Source organism: Opisthocomus hoazin, chromosome 1 (assembly GCF_030867145.1).
Source record: "Opisthocomus hoazin isolate bOpiHoa1 chromosome 1, bOpiHoa1.hap1, whole genome shotgun sequence".
NCBI lineage: Eukaryota > Metazoa > Chordata > Aves > Opisthocomiformes > Opisthocomidae > Opisthocomus > Opisthocomus hoazin.
Genome location: NC_134414.1, coordinates 148,580,963 through 148,603,472, shown reverse-complemented (window position 1 = coordinate 148,603,472; position 22,510 = coordinate 148,580,963). Strand labels below are relative to the sequence as shown.

General features: G+C 40.0%; 1 protein-coding gene across 1 annotated transcript in view; it reads left to right on the top strand.

The window, feature by feature from the left end:
- The window catches only part of CRACR2A (calcium release activated channel regulator 2A), a 62,504-nt gene that overhangs the window by 20,011 nt on the left and 19,983 nt on the right, over positions 1-22,510 (top strand). Inside the window, exons 4-10 of the mRNA XM_075413160.1 lie at positions 3,403-3,571; positions 4,582-4,728; positions 9,864-9,954; positions 12,781-12,876; positions 17,709-17,896; positions 19,872-19,943; positions 21,710-21,755. Of these exons, the coding sequence (XP_075269275.1) occupies positions 3,403-3,571; positions 4,582-4,728; positions 9,864-9,954; positions 12,781-12,876; positions 17,709-17,896; positions 19,872-19,943; positions 21,710-21,755 (809 nt within the window). The remainder of the gene's footprint in view (positions 1-3,402; positions 3,572-4,581; positions 4,729-9,863; positions 9,955-12,780; positions 12,877-17,708; positions 17,897-19,871; positions 19,944-21,709; positions 21,756-22,510) is intronic.

Sequence of the window (22,510 nt, the reverse complement as noted above, 5' to 3'; positions counted from 1 at the left end):
GATAAAACCATAAAACCACAACAGTATTTCTGTTTTCTTGGGTCTTTGGTAACTTCTGTCCTAGAATTTAGAATATAACCAAAGATCCTCTGCGGAAAATCACAATACCCCTTTTGCCTAGATTCCTTAAGAATCCTGACTTGCAGATGTTCAAATAAAATAGCTGGTCCATTTAGAATTTTATGGAATGTATCTGGTCTTCCCCAACTGAGCATGAGTGTATTGATTATTCATGTGGCAATTTCACTTCTGCATCCTCACTGTTCAACTACTGTACTTCTTTCTTCCTTTCTTTTTGTGGATGTAGCTAAAAAGCCTGTAGCTGTTTGTTTTAGTATTCTTTGCAGGTCTCAGTATTTTTGGCTCTCTTGTCTATATATATACACCCTTTTTCTAAGATAGTTTTAAGCTTCACTTTTTAAAATTACTTAAACCCTTCAGACCAGTTGATTTCAGTAATACTTATTCTTGCTTAACCTCATGTTTAATTGAAACGGAATCAACTCATTTGTCAGTCCATGGTTATTTCTTATAACCAATTCTTCTATAGTGTTCTCAACATTTACTACAGCAAATACAAGGTAACATCATGTGTTGTTGGCTAGTGAAAAATTGTTGAGAAAGTCTCATGATTTTCATGAAAGTCTCTCATGACTATGATGTGATGCCTATTCAATAGGCAGGAATATCTGCATCATAGAATCACAGAATGGTTGATGTTGAAGGGACCTCTGGAGGTCATCTGGTCCCAACCCCCTTGCTCAAGCAGGGCTACCTCAAGCCAGTTGCCCAGGGCTATGTTCAGATGGCTTTTGAATATCTCCAAAGAGGGAGAGTCCGCAAGCTCCCTGGGGAACCTGTGCCAGTGTTTGGTTACTCTTACAGTAGAGAAGTGTTTCCTGATATTCAGATCGAACCTCCTGTGTTTCAGTTTGTGTCCATTGCCTCTTGTCCTGTCTTAGGCACCACAGAAAAGAGCCTGGCTCTGTCCTCTTTGTAGTCTCCCTTTAACGTGTATTTATATACATTGATTGTATCCCTGAGCCTTCTCTTCTCCAGGCTAAACCGTCCCAGCTCTCTCAACCTTTCCTCACATGAGAGATGCTCCAGTCCCTTAATCGTCTTTGTGGCCCTGTGTTGGACTCTCTCCTGTATGTCCATGTGTCTCTTGTACTGAGGAGTCCAGAACTGGACACAGAACTCCCCAGTGATGAATAAAGGGGGAGGATCACTTTCCTGAACCTGCTGCAAATACTCTGTCTAATGCCGCTGAGGATACCATTAGCCTTCTTTGCAGCAAGGCCACATTGCTGCGTCCTCTTCAACCTGGTGCCCACCAGGATTCCCAAGTCCTTTTCTGCCAAGTTGCTTTCCAGCTGGATGGCCCCCATCATATACTGGTGCATGGGTTTGTTCCTCCCCAGGTGCAGGACCTTGCACTTCCCTTTCTTGAACTTCATGAGGTTCCTGTCAGCCTATTTCTCCAGACCATTGAGGTCATTCTGGATGGCCACACAACCATCCAGAAGGTGTATCAGCCATCTCACATTGGAGAATTTTGTGGAGAACTGTCTCCCGTGGGAGGGACCTCACACTGGAGAAGGGGAAGAGTGTGAGGAGGAAGGAGCAGTGGAGACAATGTGTGATAAAATGACCGCAGCCCCCATTCCCCGTCCCTCTGTGCTGCTCAGGGCAGGAGGAGGTAGAGAATACAGGAGTGCAGTTAAGCCCGGGAAGAAGGAACGAGTGGGGGGAAAGTGTTTTATTTCTCATTATCCTACTCTGATTTGACTGGTAATAAATTAAACTGATTTCCCCAAGTCGAGTCTGTTTTGCCCATGACAGTAATTGGTGAGTGATCTCTCCCTGTCCTTATCCTGACCCACGAGCCTTTCATCATACTTTTTTCTCCCCTGTTCAATTGAGGAGGGGGAGCGATAGAGCGGCTTTGATGGGCACCTGGCATCCAGACAGGCTAAATCACGACACCATCCTTGCTTCTGCTCTCTGTGTGCTCTCTTTTTGCATTTGAGTTTTTCCAGGAGCTCCTTGTTCATCCATGCAGGCCTCTTGGCATTTTTGCCTGGCTTATTATTCACTGGAATGGACCTCTCTTGAGCTTGGAGGAGATGATCCTTGAATATTAACCATCTCTCTTGGGTCCCTCTTTCGTCTAGGGACTTATCCCAAGAGACTCTTCCAAGCAGATATTTGAAGACTTTCCTGAAGTCCAGGGTTATAAGCTTGCTTTTCACCCTCTTCCCTGCTCTCCTTATCCTGAACTTTACCATCTCATGGTCACTGCAGCCAAGGCTTTCTTTTGTCTTTCACATCCCCGGTGAGACCCTCCTTGTTAGTGGGTACGAGCACCACTCCTCTGTCACTTAGAGGAAGATGTTATCATCAGTGCACTCCAGGAACCTCCTGGTTTGCTTATGTCCTGCTGCACTGTCACTCCAACAGATATCAGTGTGGTTGAAGTCCCCTGTGAGGATCAGGGCCTGCGAACGTGATGCTGTTCCTGTCTATCTGTAGAAGGCCTCATCCTTCCTGGTCGGGTGGCCTATAGCAGACACCCACTATACTGTCCCTTTTGCCTGTCCTCTCTTTAATCCAAACCCATAAGTTCTCCATCAGCTTCTCTTCTATCCCCACATAGAGCTCCATGCATTCCAGCCACTCTCTCGCAACTGCCCCTCCTCATCTTCTCTTCCTGTCCTTCCTAAAGAGCCCGTATCTCTCCTTTGCAACACTCCAGTCATGGGAGCCATCCCACCACATCTCCATGATCCCGTCTTTCTGTTATTAATAGAAATATCCTACATAGGTGGAAGAAGCTGCTGTAAGGACCAAGTTTAGAGGAACTAAAATGCATTTGAGTCAAATGGAGGGAGATAAGTGTTAATAAAATATAGCTTTCTATATGCAGTTTATACAGGAACCTGAGGTGTGCCTTTGGTCATGCACTAAAAAAGAATGTTAAAATAGGAGGTACATTTTATTAGTAGCTGTGCTGTGGTTATTTTAAATTCCTAACATCTGTTTAAGCATATCATGAAATAAGGCCACAACATTTATAAAGTGCTTGTTGCTGCAATTTATGTCTTTTATTTATGGAGGTCTGAATTTTTTCAGTATGTTTGTGAATTTTGAGGTGAATGATCTACTGAAGGTTAGACATTGAACTGGGGACAAAGGCAGGCATGGAACTTGGAGATCCTCTTGCCATGCCTCATCCTTTTGTTATTTCATTATACTCGCTTTTCTTGTAAACAAGTGTAGGTGTTTCCCTCACTAATTTTATTTACTGTAATATTTCATCTTTAGTATATTGCTCTTCAGTGACATTACTTCTTATAGTAAGTTCTGCAGATGCTAACGTGTGTAATTTCTGTTTCTTAGGCCAGTTTCTTTTGGGGCAGATCGCTTGGAATAATGAGATGATACAGCAATCAGAAGGTGAAACAGCTTGCCCACTTAAATGCAAAGAGACCATGAGTGAGGATGAGGATGAAGAATTCCAGTTCTCAAATCTGATGGATCGGCTTGGAGCTAAAAAGGTTTTGGATGAGTGAGTCTTCGCAGCAATAGTAATAGATTATATGATCTTTTACGATTCTCAGTTTGATTTTAATAGAATCCAAGATGAATGATGAGAGCCAAGGCTGCTCAGTAACACAGTGATTCTTTAAAAATTAATTTTCTTGTCAGAGATGATAAAATGCCATTCAACCAAAATTTCCAAGAGCAAAGCTATCGTACTCCAGGCATATGAAACGTCACCCACCTTTTTTATCCTTATCTTCATTTTGTCCTTTAAATATAGCACTCTGCTGGCTAGGTTCAGGCTTACAATGCGCATGGAAGAGAATGAGTCAGGAATGAACAAATAAAAATTGTTCAGGAGAATTTTGTCGAAGTATTAAAAACCCCATTATCATTCACAGTAGAACATCTTTTTTCCAGTATCTGCTGAACGGATTTGGAATCAAAATACTCTCTTCGTAAATCTTTAATTCAAAATTTTCAAGATGTCATGTTCCGATTTTCGTAGTCATCCCGCCGTGGAATTAAAATGGGTTGAAAATGAAAGAAGACAGTACGAATGCAATTTGTTAACTTGTCTAAGTAACTTAGGAGACTGAGTCTCATTCATTTCTCATGAGGAAGTGTTTTTTAATAGCTTTCCCACTGCCCCCTCCCTACTAGATTCATGGGAACTTCTAATAGAAGTGATGGGATGGTACAGTGTATCTCATCTGTCTCCTTTCTTGTCCATTCCTATTCAGATGAAGTGTTTGGCAAGGCACCCACTAAACAAGCAGTTCCTCTGCAGATTCTCTGCAGTCATGCACGGCCAGACTTTACCTTGCATTTTTTTGAATAAATGCAATTTCCATCATTTCCCAGTCACTTCATCCTTTTCAAATCTGGCACTGTTTAAGTAGCCCTTGTTTTTAATAAGCCTTGTGTTCTGACTAGTGATGCCCTGAAGCCTCCATCCACTAGGATGCTGTGAACATTTATTGCAGCCTGGGAAATATTCTTTCTTAATGAATCCTTGATGATCTCTTCTTTCAGTGAGGGTGATGTGAAGCAGCTTTGGTTGCAGCTGAGAAAAGACGAACCTGATTTACTTTCCAATTTTGAAGAGTTCCTCGTCAGAATTTTTTCCCAGCTCCAAGAAGCGGATAATGAAAAGAACAAGTTGGAATGTGCTCTAAAAAAGTTAGTACTTCTCAGTAAAAGTATTTATAATGCAGAACTGGCTGAAGTTAGCTTTTCTTTTCCAGTTAACAGATTTTGTTGACTGAGATTCTTTTGGAGATATCTATTATTGTATTGCAGTTTTAAGACAATATTAAGCAATTCACTTCTGATTAATCAGTTTGATGCCAGAGGACATTTATTTACCAGTAAATCTGGAAAATTGTCTCTGTGCTTTGCAAACATTGTGTACAGAAAAGCTATAAATCTGGATCAACTCACCAGAGAAATGAGATGTTTAAGATGTTATAGCACTGATATCAGTGAAAATGTAAGTTAACAAATATATATATGTATAAAACAAACATATGAAATACAGTAAACAATATGTAATGATTTTATATATTAAAGCATATATAATGTGGGTATATAAACTAATATATAAAACACACATATAAAACCAAATATATAAGAACTAAAAATTCATAGATCATCCTTTAATATGTAGCTATCTAGGGGGGAAAAATTGTGATGATGAATCTAAAGAGAATGCAAAAGGATGCTGATAGTTGAAGTTCCCCTGTATTTTATTATAAAGAGTCACTTTGGAATTTCAGATTCTTACAGACTGAGTAATAAAGGCAAATATATTGTTGAGCATTTACTTGATTTGTTCAGCTCTCTTCTGGATATTCTGAGAATGTGACAAGGCTTCTGAAGAAAGAAAAAAACTGCAAACCTATGGTGATTAAATACAATTGGTTTATATTGGCAGCAGCATTTTCATCGAAGTCTACAAGTGTGGTTTTAGCCTTCAGCTGGCTAGTTAGTTGGAAACAGCATAGAGATAGTTGTGCTGCCTATTTTAGACTAGAGATTATTAACAACCATATGTTGTGAGGAGTGTGGGTTTTCTTTTTGTCAGACTCTTGTCAGTGTTTTTCGGGAACTGAATGAAAAAGTTTGTCTGTTTAATAGCTGTGGTCAGCACAGAGGTGCATGGAGAATACGTTAGCATTACCTGTCTTTTTTGGCCGACATGGAATCTCTACCTTAAAAATGTGTTGGATTTTAATGCCTTTGTAGTAAAAACAGGTTTTAGCTAATTTCTTCTTTCTTTTGCTCCTGATAACACCTCTAATTTCAGTACACAGATCCTCGTTTTGTTTGTAATCAATAGCTGGAAGGAGTCAGAACTATCAGAGGAGTAACGTTGTCTTTGGTAACGGTGGGGATGAAGAACCTGTTTTATTTTAAACTATGTACAAATAGCAGCAAAGCTCAAGACAAGACCATATAGAGGGGGCAAATTTATTTTTTTTATACCCACATAATTATTAGCACTAAGATGCATGAGCCTGCATAGACTGGCCAGGATTTACTGTGGGGTCACAGAAGATAAGGGATGCTGGTTATTGAGGTCCTATCTTGTCTCATGGGGTTCTTACTGATTAGTGACAATAGTACCCTTTGGAGGCTGAGAGTGAATGGGATCTTTCATCTTTCCTTCCTGACTCACCTCTGTGAGTCATTAGGCAATAATGCATTATACTCTCAGCCTTTTGTCTCTTTCTTGGGTGTAGCCTGTACTTTTGTCTTAAGTTGTTCCTTTTTTTCTAACCTGGATGCCCAGAGATGCTTCCTGTGCATGTGATGGGATCTTTATGCCCTGCTACTCTATGCTGTCAACCCATGCCATTCTTCTATACCGTTTTTGTCATTTCTTCTGGAGCTTTCACACGTGCCTATTTTCATTCATGAACCTGAATCCCGTGGTCTAAGAGAGCCAGGGCTTTCCTCCTGTCCTGATTCAATAGATACAGTATGCTGCTGCTGTTACTGCTTGTAGGTCCAGCCAGTAGTAAGGCTGAACGTATATTCTCAGTACACACACACACAGGTACACCACACACAGGCGGCTGTGCAGGCTAGTACTGATTAGAAAGCAGTGCCTCTGCTGGCACTAAACACAAGCAGCGTTCACACAAACGTGCAGGGTGACAGCCTGATCCTGTTTCTCCCATCCAGTTTATCAGGAGTGATTTTTATTAGTGAAAACATACACACATGCAGCCCTCCCCTGCACTTACTTTCTTCAGAAAGAAACCTGCATTCACCTGATCCTTCAAATATTGGGGTGGACTTCAGCCTACCTAACGTACCTGCCTGCACCCTGGGCCCCTTATCCATTCTCTGCCTCAGACCTTGGGTCTTTCCAGATATGGGTCTGCTACTCACTGGCTGGTTCAGCTGGGTTGAAGTGTGCTACCATAATGTGTTCATTTGCTTACTCATTAACAATCACAGATCCTTCAGATACTAGCATGAGTTTTTTTAAGTCTATCTAATGCCCGTGCTGAGACCTAGTCCCTTTACATCCAGTCATCAGCTCAGATCTTGAGTTTTTCCAGATGGAGATCTCCTCCTCCTTGCTGGCTAGTTCATCTTGAAGGATGCTTCGGTGGAAGAAGAGGAGAATCAGCATCTCAGAAGACTGGTGCTCATAGTGCACAAATCACTGTATTTTTTTAAGGGGAGAGAAGAAGCATTACAACAAACTGTATGAACAGCAATTCTGAAACCCAAGCAATTTGCGTTGCAGCTACATGAACGGGCAGAAATTAAAGCCTTGTGAGTGTGTTGATCCTGAGCTGATCATCTGAACTTAGTGAACTCACATTACATTCCATTACGGCAGAAATTAAAGCCTTGTGAGTGTGTTGATCCTGAGCTGATCATCTGAACTTAGTGAACTCACATTACATTCCATTACGGAATATGCTCAACAACAGCAGTGTTTCCCTTTCATCTCCATCTCTGTTTATTCTACAGCATTACTGGAAAGAGAAAGATCACATCATCAAATAATGCTGAAATTATACAATTATGCATTGAGTGAATCTGGATGGTATGATCGCAGGGAATAGAAATTTTAATAAAAACATTTTGCATTTTTCACGTAAAAATGATATGCCCTTATGGCTTTTATTATTTTGTCCTGACTGCATGTGGGAAATATTTGCCAGCTAATGTATTGGATTTTTTTTTTTCTGCTGCTTGTTAGTTACATTACTTATAATTGTGTTACACTTTTGATTACAACAGGATATTATTTTATCGTTCTGTTTAATTTGATCAGAGTTAGGAATGGTAAACCGTGAATGAAATGCCTGGAGAGTATTCAGCCTGCAGAAATGGCAAATGCTTATGTGCCAGACCAGCTAAAAAGATTCCTACATCCAGAGGTGCCTCCTGGATGCAGTCTTGATGGTGCTGCCATAGCCTCTGCTTCCAAACACATAGGAGGAAAGAAATAATCTAAATCAGCAGCTTAATAATACAGGACTAAAGTTATTCTCCCTGTCACACAGAAGCAAAGAAAATCTTTATGATTCCCATGGAAACACTGAATGCTGTGCAATGTGCTCTGCCTGTGCAAAGTTACAGGGTTTTTCAGTACATAGTCAATCCAGCCCCGATCAAAGCGACGTTATATTGCATGGATACAGTGTTTTTAAATATGATCTTAGCATCTCTGCCATACCTTTCTAAATAATTGTTATTTCTTTATGAATTTGTGTAATTCCATTGACGAGTGCTAAGTTCTTACGAAGCATTTTCTTAGTTTTAAGAAAATAAAATCTGGGATCAGAACATGACCTGACTTTACACTGTCAGGGGTGAAAGGCAGTAAAAAGGGCTTGTGGATTTTCTGGGACTCTCTGTTTGAAGCATTGCAGTCATGTGAAGAGGCCCTTGTTTGGGCTGCTTTTCCCACCTTATCAGAGTTTACAAAAGTCTAAGGACAGCAATCGTCTTCCTCAAATTGCTGTAGCTTGATATTTGTTTATTGCTCAAGTAAGTCCTGAGAAAATGCCCTTCCCCCCTCCTTTTTTACCTGTGACTGAAAATGCAAGCTGGCAATGTCAAGTGTTCTGATGTTTGAAGGGGGGAAAGAAAGACTTGTTTCTGGTGTTTCTCACTCCTCTTAGCTTAGGTATTTTTTTCGAAGTTTCTTTCCGGTTTGCTTGGCTTTAACTGAGAAGAGAATCAAGCCTTTAATAAGCGAAAACATAGAAGATGTAAAGCATTAGGTACCAAAAAACCCAGTAGATACCCAAATTACAAAAATTAACAGCTTTTTATTCTACTGTATATTCCTTGTGTCGCTCTTACTGATGTGAATGCCCTAGGAGATGATGTACTTTATTTATAACAGATGCATTCTGCAGATTGCTCAAGGAACAGCTCTAGCAAGAGGAATGTGGGGGAATATACAGTAGTGTCATATAATGGCCCTATTAATCTCTATTAAAAATCTTTCTAGGATTTCCCTTTAGTTTCATGCAAAGTGATTTTTGCTTTTCAGTTTCTGGATTAATGAAAATAGAATAAAATAGAAGCAGAACAGAGCAGCTGTCTTGTTCCCTTTCAACAGTAAATTTTTTTCTGTCTAAACTAAAGCATCTGCTCAATGTAATCCTTCATGTATCGTGTATTGCAGTGATATTAATTGCAATATTCTATTGGAAAAAGTGAGCTTTGTAAGACCTTCTTTTTTCCTACAGCCAGATACACTTGTGCACAGCATATTTATTTTTGTTCCTCAGCTGGGCTTTTCAAATTCATTTCAGCAAAGCTATTAGTGGGGCAGTAAGTCAGCTTTCGAGAAGGACATTCAAGAAGTCCATTCTAGCTGAAACGTCTTAGACATGATAGAAGGACCTCATTCAGTGGTCTTGAATGGTGAACAATGCAGTCCAGAGTAAAAAAAAAATGAAGTTGCAGTAAAAATACTTTTAACTGCCAAACTTAGGCTCTGATATTCTTAGTATTGTCACTAGGACGCTCTGTTCCTTAAACCAAAGATTTAGTATTCATTAAAACTGCATAACGAACAGCTGCTTTATATGGCAACATCAAATGTATAGCTTTATTAGCCTTTGAGCTGTTGAAGCTTTCCTTCCATGAAAAAAAAAAAAAAAAAGATATTTAAACTGTGACCTGTCCTGCACCAAAATTCTTCTTGTCTTAACCCTAGAACATTCTCTAGAGCCTTGTGTTAAGGCAGAAGTGTGGGGCTTAGCTTGCAATGTGAGCTGTGACTTGAAATAATGCTACAAAGACCCACTCAGTATACTTTTATCTCTTATTAGGAAAATTGCTGCTTATGATGAAGAAATTCAACATCTCTATGAGGAAATGGAACAGCAAATCAAAAAGGAGAAAGAGCAGTTTCTCTTGAAAGTGAGTGTCTGTGTTATTGTGGGTATGGATTCTGCTCCCACTTCCAGTGGTTTTATACTCATTCTGGGTGTGAAATGAAGGCCCACAAGATGTGTTTCACAACAGAATGAGAAAAAACATGATTTGCCTCACTGCTACTTTTGTACTGATCCAGGCTCTGCAGCTTCAAACTAAGTGACTTGTTGGATGAGAGGAGCATCGATGTCCTGTGCTCAGTGGTTGGCGTACAGTAGCAGCTGGCATTCTTCTGAAGTCAGCTGAACTACAGCCTCGTATAATCGATGCTCTTATAGGTCCAGCTTCTGCTCACAATTAGGAAAAATGCTCTTTGAAGTAGTTCAGAGCTAATCCTGTTGAGTTCTGCAGTCTCTGCTTTTGAGGAGGGGACAAGTTCTCACTGAAGAGCAAGAAGAGATAAATCAAGTGATGGTAATTTCTGAAACCACCACAGCTATTTGCAGAATAAACATAGGTCAGATTCTTTTGTTCCTGCCATGGTGCTTCCAGAATGCCTGACAATTAATTCCCTTTTCTTACAAAGTCTCAGTTAAATCTTTTCCACTGCTTGAATATTCTGTTCTTTGTCTTTTTCTGTCCTGTTTTTTCCCTCCCAAAACAAGGAAACTAACAAGAACTCCCAGTATGCTCCAGGAAAGAGACATCATAGAATCTTTTAGGGGGAAGGCACCTATGCTGCTCCTAATTTTCAAACCAGATCAGGTTGCTCAGGCACTTGTCCAACTGAGTTTCGAGTATGTAAATGATGGAGATTCCACAGCTTCTCTGGGTGGCCTGGGACAAGCAATCATGAGCTACTGGCTCATGCCTTTTTGTTGTCTTGAAAGCAGTCATATAAATGGAACTAAGGTATGGTTTCAAAAAATACATGGTACCCAAAATGTTTCCAAAACTAGTGAATATCCATCAATTATTGCCTCCATTCTCAGTCAAATATGATACCTAAAAATCCTTTGATGATCCAAATCTATGAGCTATTTTTTTGTTTACTGACGTGGAGTGTGTTAGAGCAAAAAGAGACTTAATCAGCAGTTGAAGGAATTGGTCTTTTCTCTTGCCTCACAAGGCAGTGAACCTGACTCATAAATTTCAAGTTTTTTCCATTCCAAGCTGAGAGCAGTTTTTAGTGGTGGATGAGATGAACCCATTATATAAAGTTAGTATAATCAGCTGGAGGATAAAAAGTATTTGCAGCTTTGCCTGACAGCAGTTGTTGTGGAAGAAATGGTTTATATGCTCTTAATAGCCCACAACTGAAGTTGTATTGAAAATCCTAAAATAACAAAGACTTTTCCATAAGCAATGATTGTTGGATCTCCTAATTAGTTGTATATTTGAGGTGAAGCCATTTGTTTCAAGCTTTTTCATTAAAGCTTCCCACTGAAGCTATTTACAGTTTAGTCAGCATTCATACTAATGGTTGTCAGATACCCAAGAAGTATTGTTTCTTGGCATGACTAATTTGGGATTTGGGCAGATCTGACTATTAAATTCTTTCTCTAATGTAAAGTCTCACAAAGGCTTTACAGCCTGGAGAGATGCATTGATGCCATATAAAAGGGGAGTTATTATGGCTTGAATGAAGAGCGGCTCTTGAAGGATACATTTAAAAAAATTGGTAAGATGCAAATAAGGACAAATTGTAGCTATTTACAATACTTAATACCCTGCTGACTGAAGGTTGTACAAAAGGGGCAGTTAGTCTGTCTTTTTCGCTTGGATATATATTCCTCCACATAAGGAGGCAGTTAACAGGCATTTGATTACCCCATTATGTGTGCTGCTGAAGGGGAAGAGCGTGTAGGAACCACTGCTGTCTTGAGGGAATTTTTATTTTTGTTCAGAGGAATTTTCCTGGGGACCTTAGAGAGCAGAAGCCTGTTGTGGAGGAATAGGACAGATTCTCAGCTGATGTGAACTGCTGGAACCTGGTTTTACGTGGGGGAGGTCTGACAATTTGTCTCAGCTGAGAAGTGTGTGAAGGAGCAATCCCAAATAGGACTGGAGTTCCCAGTGATTGCAGGATACTTAGATGGTGGGCAGACTGATATAATTGCTAAGTGAATGGCAGAGCCTGAAGCCCAGATCAGCAGTGGAACACCTGTGACAAATTGTTAGTGATGGATTTTAAAGGCAGCAGGTATTGTTTCTTTTACTTCAACCTGAGTTGCTGTGCTGTGTGTCAAGTGGCCTGTATCTCCCATATCAATCCTGATATCTTGTGTGTGAGTTACAGTATGACTCCAGAATAATTTAAATTTGTCCAGGTTGTTTCCATCAGTCCATTCTCATCACTTCTCTGGGTCAGCAGTTGTCTGGTTCAGGAAAACAAATATGCAAAAAGCTCTTTGCTTCTTTGCTGCTTTTTTTCTGCTTGTTTAGCTCTCTGCAACAGCTCACGGCTGCCACAGGTGAGCATGAATGCTAGCGTATAGGAGGTTGAGGGTATGTGGAGCTGGAAATGGGAGGATGCATTCTAGCTTCCTTGATTTAGATTGGCTAAGCTCCTAGAGCTCGTGCCTAAGACAGAATGCTTCTGCCTCCACTTTGTAGACTTGATGCCTGCTCAAGCGCAGTCAGTGCATCTTGTAGTGGCTGCAGTCGTTGAAGTTGCTGGGCTACACCAGCTTACAGAAGCTCAGAGTCTCAATTCATGAGTGATGCTATCCCTAAACTGACTTCTATCAGTAGCTCGTTATGTTCACTGTGAAAACCTTGCCTGTTATTTTCGTGCCTGATTCTTTAGGTCTCCTCTTGCTGATGAAATTGTGCTGTTCTGTTAATCCATTTCCTCTCTGAATTTTGCAGGACACGGAGAGGTTTAAGTCCTACAGTCAAGAGCTGGAGTGCAAGCTCACAACAAAAGAACAAGAACTGGAACAATTGGTTCAAAAACAGAAAAGGGTATTAACAGATATCCTTCACAGTTAAAAAATAGATAATCTTTATTTGTTCATGTGATTTTCTTTAGGTACTATTTTAGGTCCCAAAAATGCAAGTTGGTGTGATGTGGTTCTGCCAAACTGTGACCCTCTGTTGCTTTTGTGTCATGAGTGTAGATACTAAACGCATTTAAAAGTGGATTTGTGACTGCTAGACTTCTCCGCGTGTGCTTAGGAAAAACGTTACCCTCTTTTTCTAAAGTAGTTTTCCTTTTATATGGTAAAATGAAAAAAAAATGCTGCAGATATTCTCCCCAGGTACAAGGTTAATTTTCTGAAAAAGTAGCAGAATTCACTGTCTTCAGTATGCTAGGAACCAGCTTCATGCCCAGCCAGCCCAAGAGCAGAGAACAGTGATCTGGGTCTCATAGTCTACACCTTTTCTCAAAGCTGATACCAACTATTCCTTTACTTCTTGGATACTTGCATAATTCGGCAGTATGAACTTGAAATTCTCCCTCCTGAACAACCTGCTCCTGATATATCTCTCTGCAGTAACAGTTTTATAGCAGTGCATGGTTCGCTTGCGTGGTAACAGCTTGTCAAATTCCCATAATAAAGCCTGATGTGTTTTACTTCTTAAAACACATGGCCTGCTTGGGGAAGCAGAGCATTTCTGCATGTGTAAACTTGCTGTAAAGTGTCTCCAAGGTCAGTGCATGAAAGGCTGGAGATAGGGAAAGGGGGTAGCACTGGAATTTAAAGGGCTGGCATGGAAAATCAACTCCCTCTGTAGAATATGAATATAAAATACATGTAAAATTTCTTTTCTTGCCAGCAGTGCTTGGCAGTGCCAGTCCTGGGAAGTGGGAGAGATGTAAGAGGGGAAGGGAAGGAAGAGGAAAAAGAAGTTTGAGGGCAGTTTCCTAGTTCTGTGTAGTTTTTGGCTCCTCTTCTGAGGAGTGAATCCAGGTGCTGCTGAAACTGATGGGAATTGTAGGATTGTACTTGAGTAAGAGGGGAGACAAACCTCTAGCTTACTATGATTATGCAAGTTTAGCTGATGAGCATATAGGACTGAACTAAAAGGTCATTACATAATTGAAATCAACTTCCTGATGTTAATTACCTTTGTTCAGTACCACTGTGAATCAGAATAGATGTGATCTTATGCAGGCTATGTAGCACATTGCAGTACTATAGTGAAATAATCTATAATTTGAAGATATCTGTGGGGGCACACTTATCAGGCATTTTTAGTCTGAAGCTAACTGCACAAGTATAAGAAATTTATCATAATTTTGTAATTATTATATTTTAAGTCTTCTTTTTTGGTTGAGGTTTTTTTTTTGCTTTAAAGTTGTGTTTAAAACTTAATTATCAACCAGTAGTTCTGTAAAACCCTTTTTCTGTTGTTTTCTATAATATCTGTGTTTAAATTTGGTGTAAAAACCACAGACACTATCCAAAGGCCTACACTCAGTTTTAAGCCTGGTCTAATCCGGTAATACAGGCAGCACTATCAGGAAGTTTTATGATTATTGTCTACATTGCCCATCTTGGAGAGCATAAAACAATGTCTGTGTTATTTTTATTAGTATTATTTTAATCTAATTTTATGTTTTCCTTTTCTATTCATTACATTGCCTATTATTAATAGTATCAGTGTGTTGTCTATTTTATTTGTAATTTCTATTATTTATTATTTTCCCTCTCCCTTATGAATTTGCATGAGTCTCAAAAAGGGTGCTTTTGAAGGACAGGATCTTCATACCACCATAAAAATTAAACTATCCCATTTTATTTTTATGAAAAGGAATTTGTGTTGGACAAATGTAATTCACTACTTCTAATGATGTGATGAGTGAGGTAATTTTAATCAGATGATTGATGGCATTTGAAACTTTTGTCATTCAATCAGATGATTGGTACCCATTGTCAATCTCATATTAAATACTTGATTATTTTTTCTGGTATAGCAGCCTATATATATATAGCCTATTTATCTGAATGCCTAACTCAGTGTAGTTAGAGACAGTATTTTGTACATACGTTTTTCTAATTCCTAATGATTATTTCTGAGAGTGACTCTCATCTTTACTCAGATCTGTTTTTATAATACTATAACTCCACTCATTTTCTGGTACTACTCTTCATTCACCTAGATATCAATGTGTGCTAGGTTTGCTTCCCCCTGTCTAATGTTTGCCTTCTCCAGAGTGCTCTGTCACTTTAACCTCCTTCTCTTGCATGGAAATATACTTTGATAATTAATTCTGTTCTTGCAGATGGTAATGGTAGCTTGGTTTCATTCCAAATTCCATGCATGATTATATGAGAGAACCTCTTGGGAGTAATGCAAATGCTTTTTTCCAGACTTCATTAATAAGTCTTCTTCCCTTCCCTTTCCTTCCCCCTTTCCTCTTTCCTTTCCTCCTTTCCTTTCACAATGTGATTATTCCTGTGTTGGAAATTATTATCAAAAATATGAAAGGGAACTTCCAGAGAAGAGGAGTTCAGTGTTGTTTCTGCCATTTAGCCAGAGGGAGTCTCCCTTCTGTGTGTATTCTGCCTGGGGTGACTGAAATACTGATCAGATTCCACATTGACTGGCCTTCTGAAGGCCGAGATTCCTTTGGCTAGGCCATTTTGCTGAGTACCATGATCTTGAATGGTGAGCTTGCTCTACATGGCTTAGATAAAGCACAAAGTAGCCTCAATAGTGTTCCTCAAGGGATGTGTGATGGCATGTTTCAGAAGGAGGCACTGAGGACAGAGGATGTCCAGCATAACGTCCAGGGCACAGAATCTTGTATGAGTGGAAGAAAGTATGTGTGGACCAGGTAAAATGCAGGAGAGTTACTGGGCTTCTCACGTAAAATGATGGGTTCTGTGCTGCTGACAGCCATTGAAGAGCATGATCTTGGGATTCTGAGTGAGAGATCCATGAGAACATGGATCGGTAGCACTCAAAAATGCAAATCAAGTGATAGGGTTGTTAAGAAAGGCATAAAGAACAAAATAATCTCCAGCCTTGTAACACTGTATAAATGTTTCATCTTTCACATGCACCTGAAATAAATAAGAAAAAAAAAAAAAGAGAAAAAGATACAAAAAGGATGCTGAGCTAAAAAAAGGGAATGCATCGAGAGTGCTTAATGTGTGTGTCTTTGAGGGACAGCAATAGCTGTCCTTAGCAACAGTTTGTTTGTACTGGACAATCCCAGTTCTTTACTCGATTTCTAAACTTGGGATTTTTTCCTCCAATTTTTGTCAGTTGGCTACTGTGTCTCTGCTTGACCTGTAGTAAGTGGTTAATCCTCTCTGCTCGCAAGATTTTCTTAAACAAGACTGTGGGCCATCCGTCTTTCCCAATCAATTTTCATCTACTTGATGACCGTGGGAGCCAATTTGCAGCTCCATTAATCAGCTAGAGCCTAGAGGGTCTATGCCGTTCTATACCAGCTGAGCATCCACCTAAAGAGTTATTGCACTGTACTGGGATTTTTTTAAATTAATACTTTAAAAGTAGTGTTTGGCATCACTTAAAGTATTGTACAGATACAGGGAAAGGAAGGAGCTCTGTATTGCGTGAAATAACCCTTTCTCCTCTTATTGCATCCTGGGGTTTAGATAATATAAGCATCTGCTGTTGATCATAGTTTCAACGTAATTGTTTTTCTCACAAGAGTAAGCACCAGGATTTACAGCGATTATTTCTAACACCAGTACCTATGATTCTGGGAGCTGTTGATGGTTACCATTGTAGTTACATTTCCAGGCCAGTCTCTGTGGAAGTTTTCAGATGACCATAGTATTCTGTAAGTGGTATTTCTGCTTGCCATTTGTTGCTCTTGAGTTTATTGAAAGTTCATCTTTGTGTGATCACTTTTTGCTTCTCCCAAAACCACTCCTCTGGATAAGAAAGTCTTGTCTTCTAGTACCTGAAGCATCTGGTCTTTTATTTAAAATAGATAGCTTCATTCTGTCAAGGAATGGAAGCAATACTGAGGAACTGAAGTGATCTGTCAATGTAAACCAGCATTGCTCAGCAGTGATGTGGTGCCCAGCTGGTCAGTGTTCCATACAGACCATGAGCCTGCCGAGGCTGCAGTTCAGCAAATACATTAAGCTGGAGTTGCTGCTGAGATAAGTGCTCCCACTCTGCTCTTGTTCCTGACCTTTCACAATCCCAGCTAGAAAGTATTTTCTGCTTTTGTTTTGAATGTGGGCCTGAAGGTTGCATTCAAAGCCAAGACTAGAGCAACAGCAGTGTTGGGGAGTGTGAACAGACTGGCACAGCTGAGTAAGGACAGGTTTTGGTTTGGGTGAGCTCTGCTTGTTGTGCAAAAACAAGTGAATAAAAAAGCTTTAATTCACACTTCTTGCCAGATTTAGCTGAGATGGCAGAAAGGTTACTGCTTGTTGGTATTACTGGGGATGGGAAGGTTTGTCAGCTACCAGATTTAAATCTAACAGTTTTGAGGCAGAACTCTGAATCACTCTGTGTAGGCCTTGTCATTGTGGGAAATTGTCTAAAATAGCAGTTGTGAATATCAACGAAGTACTGCTAATCTGCTTAGTAAACACCTTTTTTGTGGTTTTTCCTGGTGCATTTTTGGACTGAATTTTAATGAAATTCAATCATAAAGTGGAATGGCTTTGGTTTTATGTAATATAATTATGTCTGTACACAGAGCAGTGGAAGAGCACCATACGTGTTTTATTCGTATGTTGGCTTTGGTATAAATAGTTTCCCTGTTCAACTAACCTCTAAGACTTTAACTGAAAGCCTCAAAACCGAGATGCCTCAGTTACTTATAATACTTTCTGTTCCCTTTCCTTCCATCCCAGCTAGAGCAGCAATGTACAGAACTTCTGAATGGCAAAGAAGAAACCAAAGTAGAGAACACCAAGCTGAAGCTGACTAACCGGGAGCTGCTGAGAGACCTGGAGAAAACGTCTCGCGAACTAAGCCTGGCTCAACAACAGTTACAGGTGCTTCAGGAGGAGGCATCAAGACTACATGAGGAGAAGGAAATGTAAGTCTCCAGCTGCAGTGGTTCTGTGCATTTGCTTAGCATGGTGGTGAGACTCCTTCTCGGGGTATTCAGTGCTGTGATTTAAGTCTGTGTCGTAAGCAGAAACCGCTAGCAAAGCCAAGTGCAGTTCTAGTCATTTTTCCCTAATAATTCAGTGTGTTTTCTGTACCACACCTGTCTTCTACAGAATCTTTTGCTACTTCTTTAAAATACCAGTATTCTCCAACCCCCACCCAATTGTTGAGGGTGATTGGAATTAAAAAATCTATTTAATTGGTTGAAAGGTATGTGTTTGCCTTGAAATACCTGTAGAATTCCCTACAGAAATTACCATTGTGGCACATGATGCTCCATCCTCCTCAAAGCTAAGTCTATCTGAAACTTGTTTCTCAGAATGTACTCTGGCTACAAGACAGCTAGGATGTGCTTCTTTTCTTCATCAAAACCGATCTAGGACATAATTTCTGATCAAGGAGCCTGGCCAGCACGACAAAATGTAATTTATGCAGCTAAATCACAATTCACACAAGGCTTTATGGCGATCCAGAACCATCATTTTGGGGTTTCCAGTTCAAATGTTTTGGGTTTCAGATTCTGACTCTGAATTAAAACATATTTTTCAAAAAGAAATATTTACAATTCATATTTTGAGGGATAGAAATGGCCTTTAAGTGACAGATCAATCTACCTGTCTTGCTCCAGTCTTCTGCACAAAGCAGAAGTTACATTACCCTGAAGCTGTAATTGGCAGAAATGGTCACTGAAGTCCATTTAGTTTAAAAAAAATGTTCAGGGATCTGTAAAACCCTCTTGTTGCCAATGGAGAGCACATGGATGCCAGACTGTGATGCATGTCTTGTCAAACGCTATACATTTCAGCAATGAAATACGTAACTCAGAGCTGTGGCTATTTGGCACATTTCAGAATAGAGCAGAATATTAGATCAAATGTCATATTCTTTTTAGGTTAAGCTTTGTGCTAAACTCTACTTAGTTATTACTAGTTTAATTTTTCTTTAGGGTATAAATAATGAATCTTGCTGATAAATGACTGTTAAAGAACAGCCACTGCATTCAGAACACTATTTTTAGGCTTGCATGTTTGCTGTGTGTTTTGGAAGTAGACGGTAGAAATATTCCTCCTCAAGGTGGTTTGTTTCCTCTTTGAGGCCTCTCATTTCAGATCCCGAGCAAAGACTGTGGAATGATCTGGTTTTAAAGCTACAGAGGAGATCTGCTGAATAATACTACTGCATTTACAAAACACTTTGGATTCAATAGTGTTTTATGGAATTAGAGCTCAGCCCTACTCAGCTGCACCTGCAGTGTTGCTTTAAACATCTGTATCAGTCTGGTAAGACCTGAGCTGCCGAAGCAGGTGTAATGTTCAGACTGTGCACAGGAAGAACTTGAGGCTTCAGTGAAAGGCAAAAAACTTTTAAGGCCAGACACCAAGTTGTATTAAGTCAAAGTAAATGATGTAAATCTAGTGTAAAAATCTGAGACACTGTGTCCTGTGTTTAAGGCTGCATAACTGTTAAAGTCAGTAACTGAGAAGAAATTGTAGGGAATGTAGATGTGTGAGCCTGACGCGGTTCCAGCAGCAAGATAAACTCTGATTTTGGATAAAATGTTACATGGTCTTTAATGGCCATGAGTGAGAAGGATTTCAGCAGTATGTCTTCTCTGAATGATGCAAGTGCCAGTATCAGCATATATAAAGCTCACTGGATGAAGAAATTATAAAGCTATACTTTTTTTTAAAAAAAGAACCTCTACTCCTTCCTCTGCTAACTCAAACTACTGTGGTATTTACACTGAATAAACTTTTTAAAAAATTTGTAATCATTTATGCAGATTAAAGTCTACAGATTTGGAGAAGCTGGAGTCTCAAATGTGGATACTCCTAGGGGGAAGCATTTTAGCAGTGTTGCTACCATGGTTAGAACATTTTATTTATTTTTTTTCATCGCAGGGAGGTGTACCGAGTGACAGAAACCTTACAGAGGGAGAAGTCAGGACTCCTGAAGCAGCTGGATTTTTTAAGGTAATGCAGACCTTACATTGAAGAGTTTCTTGTGTCATTCTAAAGAGGTACATTAAAGGATGAAGTTTTGCTGGGATATGTACTGGGTGTAGGTGTACAGGTGTTGGCAGCGGAGGGAACCCACACTAGAGCAAGGGAAAAGTGTGAGGAGGAAGGAGCAGCGGAGAGGAGCTGTTGTGGACTGACCACAACCCCCCATTCCCCACCCCCCCCATGCCGCTTGGGGTTGGAAAGGAGGTAGAAGAGTCGAGAGCGCAGGAGCGAAGTTGTGCCTGGGGAGAAGGTGATTTTAGTTTGTTTCTCATCATCCTACAGCTGAGTCCTTTTTGTCTGTGATGACAGCTGGTAAGCAGTCTTCCTGTCTTTATCTTGACCCACAAGCTTTTCCATCTTATTTTCTTCCCCTGTCCTATTGAGGAGGGGGAGTGAGAGAGCAGCTGGGTGCGCATCCGGCAGCCAGCCAAGGTCAACCTGCCACAGGATAATGATACAAAAGATATCAAAAATGGTTACTAAAGACAATATGTCTTTTGTAAGCCCCGTTCTTGCGCACAGCAGAAGGCAGTACACCGGAAAGATTTGCTTTGTTTTGGCAATTTGATATTGTAGGACAATCTCCGTTCCAATAGTCACATGTGAAACAAAACAATGGTGAACTGTTCTGAGCTGGTTCTGTGGAAGAAGCCTGGCCACAGGAGACGTGAAGCTTACTGAAAGACTCTCTTGTTTCTAAAGTGGTAGGAGTACAGCCAAAATGAAGATTCTTTCACTAAAATGTTTATTTGTAAAATTACAGTAAAATATAGCTAACTAATTTTCTCTGTAACATTTCTGTGTTGATAGACTCCAGAGTTTGGAGTTGTGTTCAGGCAGCTGTAACCCTCTTTTTAGTGTGCAGCAATGTTAGTTTTTGTTTGCTCAATGGTAAGTTTGCGTGGCCTGTAGATTGTACTTGCCCATAGGCCTTCATTCACTGCATTTCCTTCAGGAGACCTCGTTTTAAAGTTACCCAAAAAGCTCCTGTGCTGGAGGAAAGGCTCTTACCTTGCAGTGTGTTTCCCACCGGCCACTCCATGTGGTGTGATCTTGCCTGCTGCTGCTTACGGGGCAGTCAGCAGAAACAGCAGAGGTTGTTTCTATGCACCAAGGCTGTAACGGCTGCTCAGTCTCTCTGTGGCCAGGCCAGCAATTGGTGGAGACCATGAATGATGTGCTAAGCAGGTGAGTTGTCAGAGCTGGCTGATTGCCTGGAGTCTCCATTTCTTGACATTTTCATCTCTTCTGCATAAGGAATGGAAGATGGATGTTTTCCTAGGGAGACTTTTGCATGGCAGCCACAGCTGTAGCCCTCGGAGGGACATAACTGGCCTTCACAGCTGTCACCAGATGAATAGAGATGGTGTTCATTACACCCTCTCCACATTAAGAAGTCATCTTTCTGGTGAAAAGCTTTAAACATTCTAATTTAGAGAACCTGTTTCTATGTGTTTAGGCATTTGTTTTGATAAACTACAGAATGAGGGCCAGATGCCAGCTGGCTTTAATCAGCGTAATCCTACTGGAGGTTCAGTGGCCCAGACAGGGAACTGGCTGTGGTGAGAATATAAATAAAGAATGATCAAAGGTGGAGATACGCCAAATTAAAGTGCATTTGTCTTGTCTTTTACCCTGCCAACTGTCCAGTCTGTCTGTTAGTGTTGAGTAGAGAAGTCAGCAGTTCTAAATACTTGGCCTCAGTGTTTCTTTTATTTTTGTTCTCTTTGCAGGGAGAGGAACAAACATCTCAAAGATGAACGTGACATATTTTTACAGGTAAATGACTATTATTTTCAAACCCAGTGTTGAGCAAACACATATCAGAACAGCCTCAAAAGAAGGGGATCAGAAGGCAGTGCAGGGGACAGACTCTTGTGCTACTTAAATCTTACCCCTTTCTTAATTTATATAATCTTTTTCTCACTTGAGAATAAGATTTTTAAATTTGCTGAACATTTTTAAGAACTACATTTTTAGAATTATAAAGCTGGAGCTACCTTGAAGGAGTTGAATGTATTTTATAATAAGCTAAGAATGCCATCATGAGAGGACAAAATAACCTAAAAATTGAATAATTGGATTGTATTAATCTATTCAGTCAAGAGTAGCTAATATCTTGAAATGTTTATACAACAGTACAATATCTGAGTAGCTGAATCATTACCTGAATAGTTACTGGTACTGAGTAAGAGCAGATCACATTAGCTTTTTATCCAGTGTCAGAGAATGGGCCGCTAAGAAGTTCCAGAAGTATGCTGGCCTAAGGAGACTAAGGCCACTTAGTTTCCATTTTTTTGTGTTCTTATTCCTACAAGAAGCTGCTAGTGTAAATCACCATTTATCTACTGACTTCTTTTCATGACATTGTGCTATTTTATTGTGATTCACTTAATTTACAAAGAAGATGAATTCTTGCAGGATCTGGAGTTTCCGTGTTCTGATTCTTTATCAATCAGGGTTTTGAAGCATTTATACCTCTAGGATTTTTCCTCATTTTTTTCTTTCATATTCGTTGCATTATTTAAGCATTA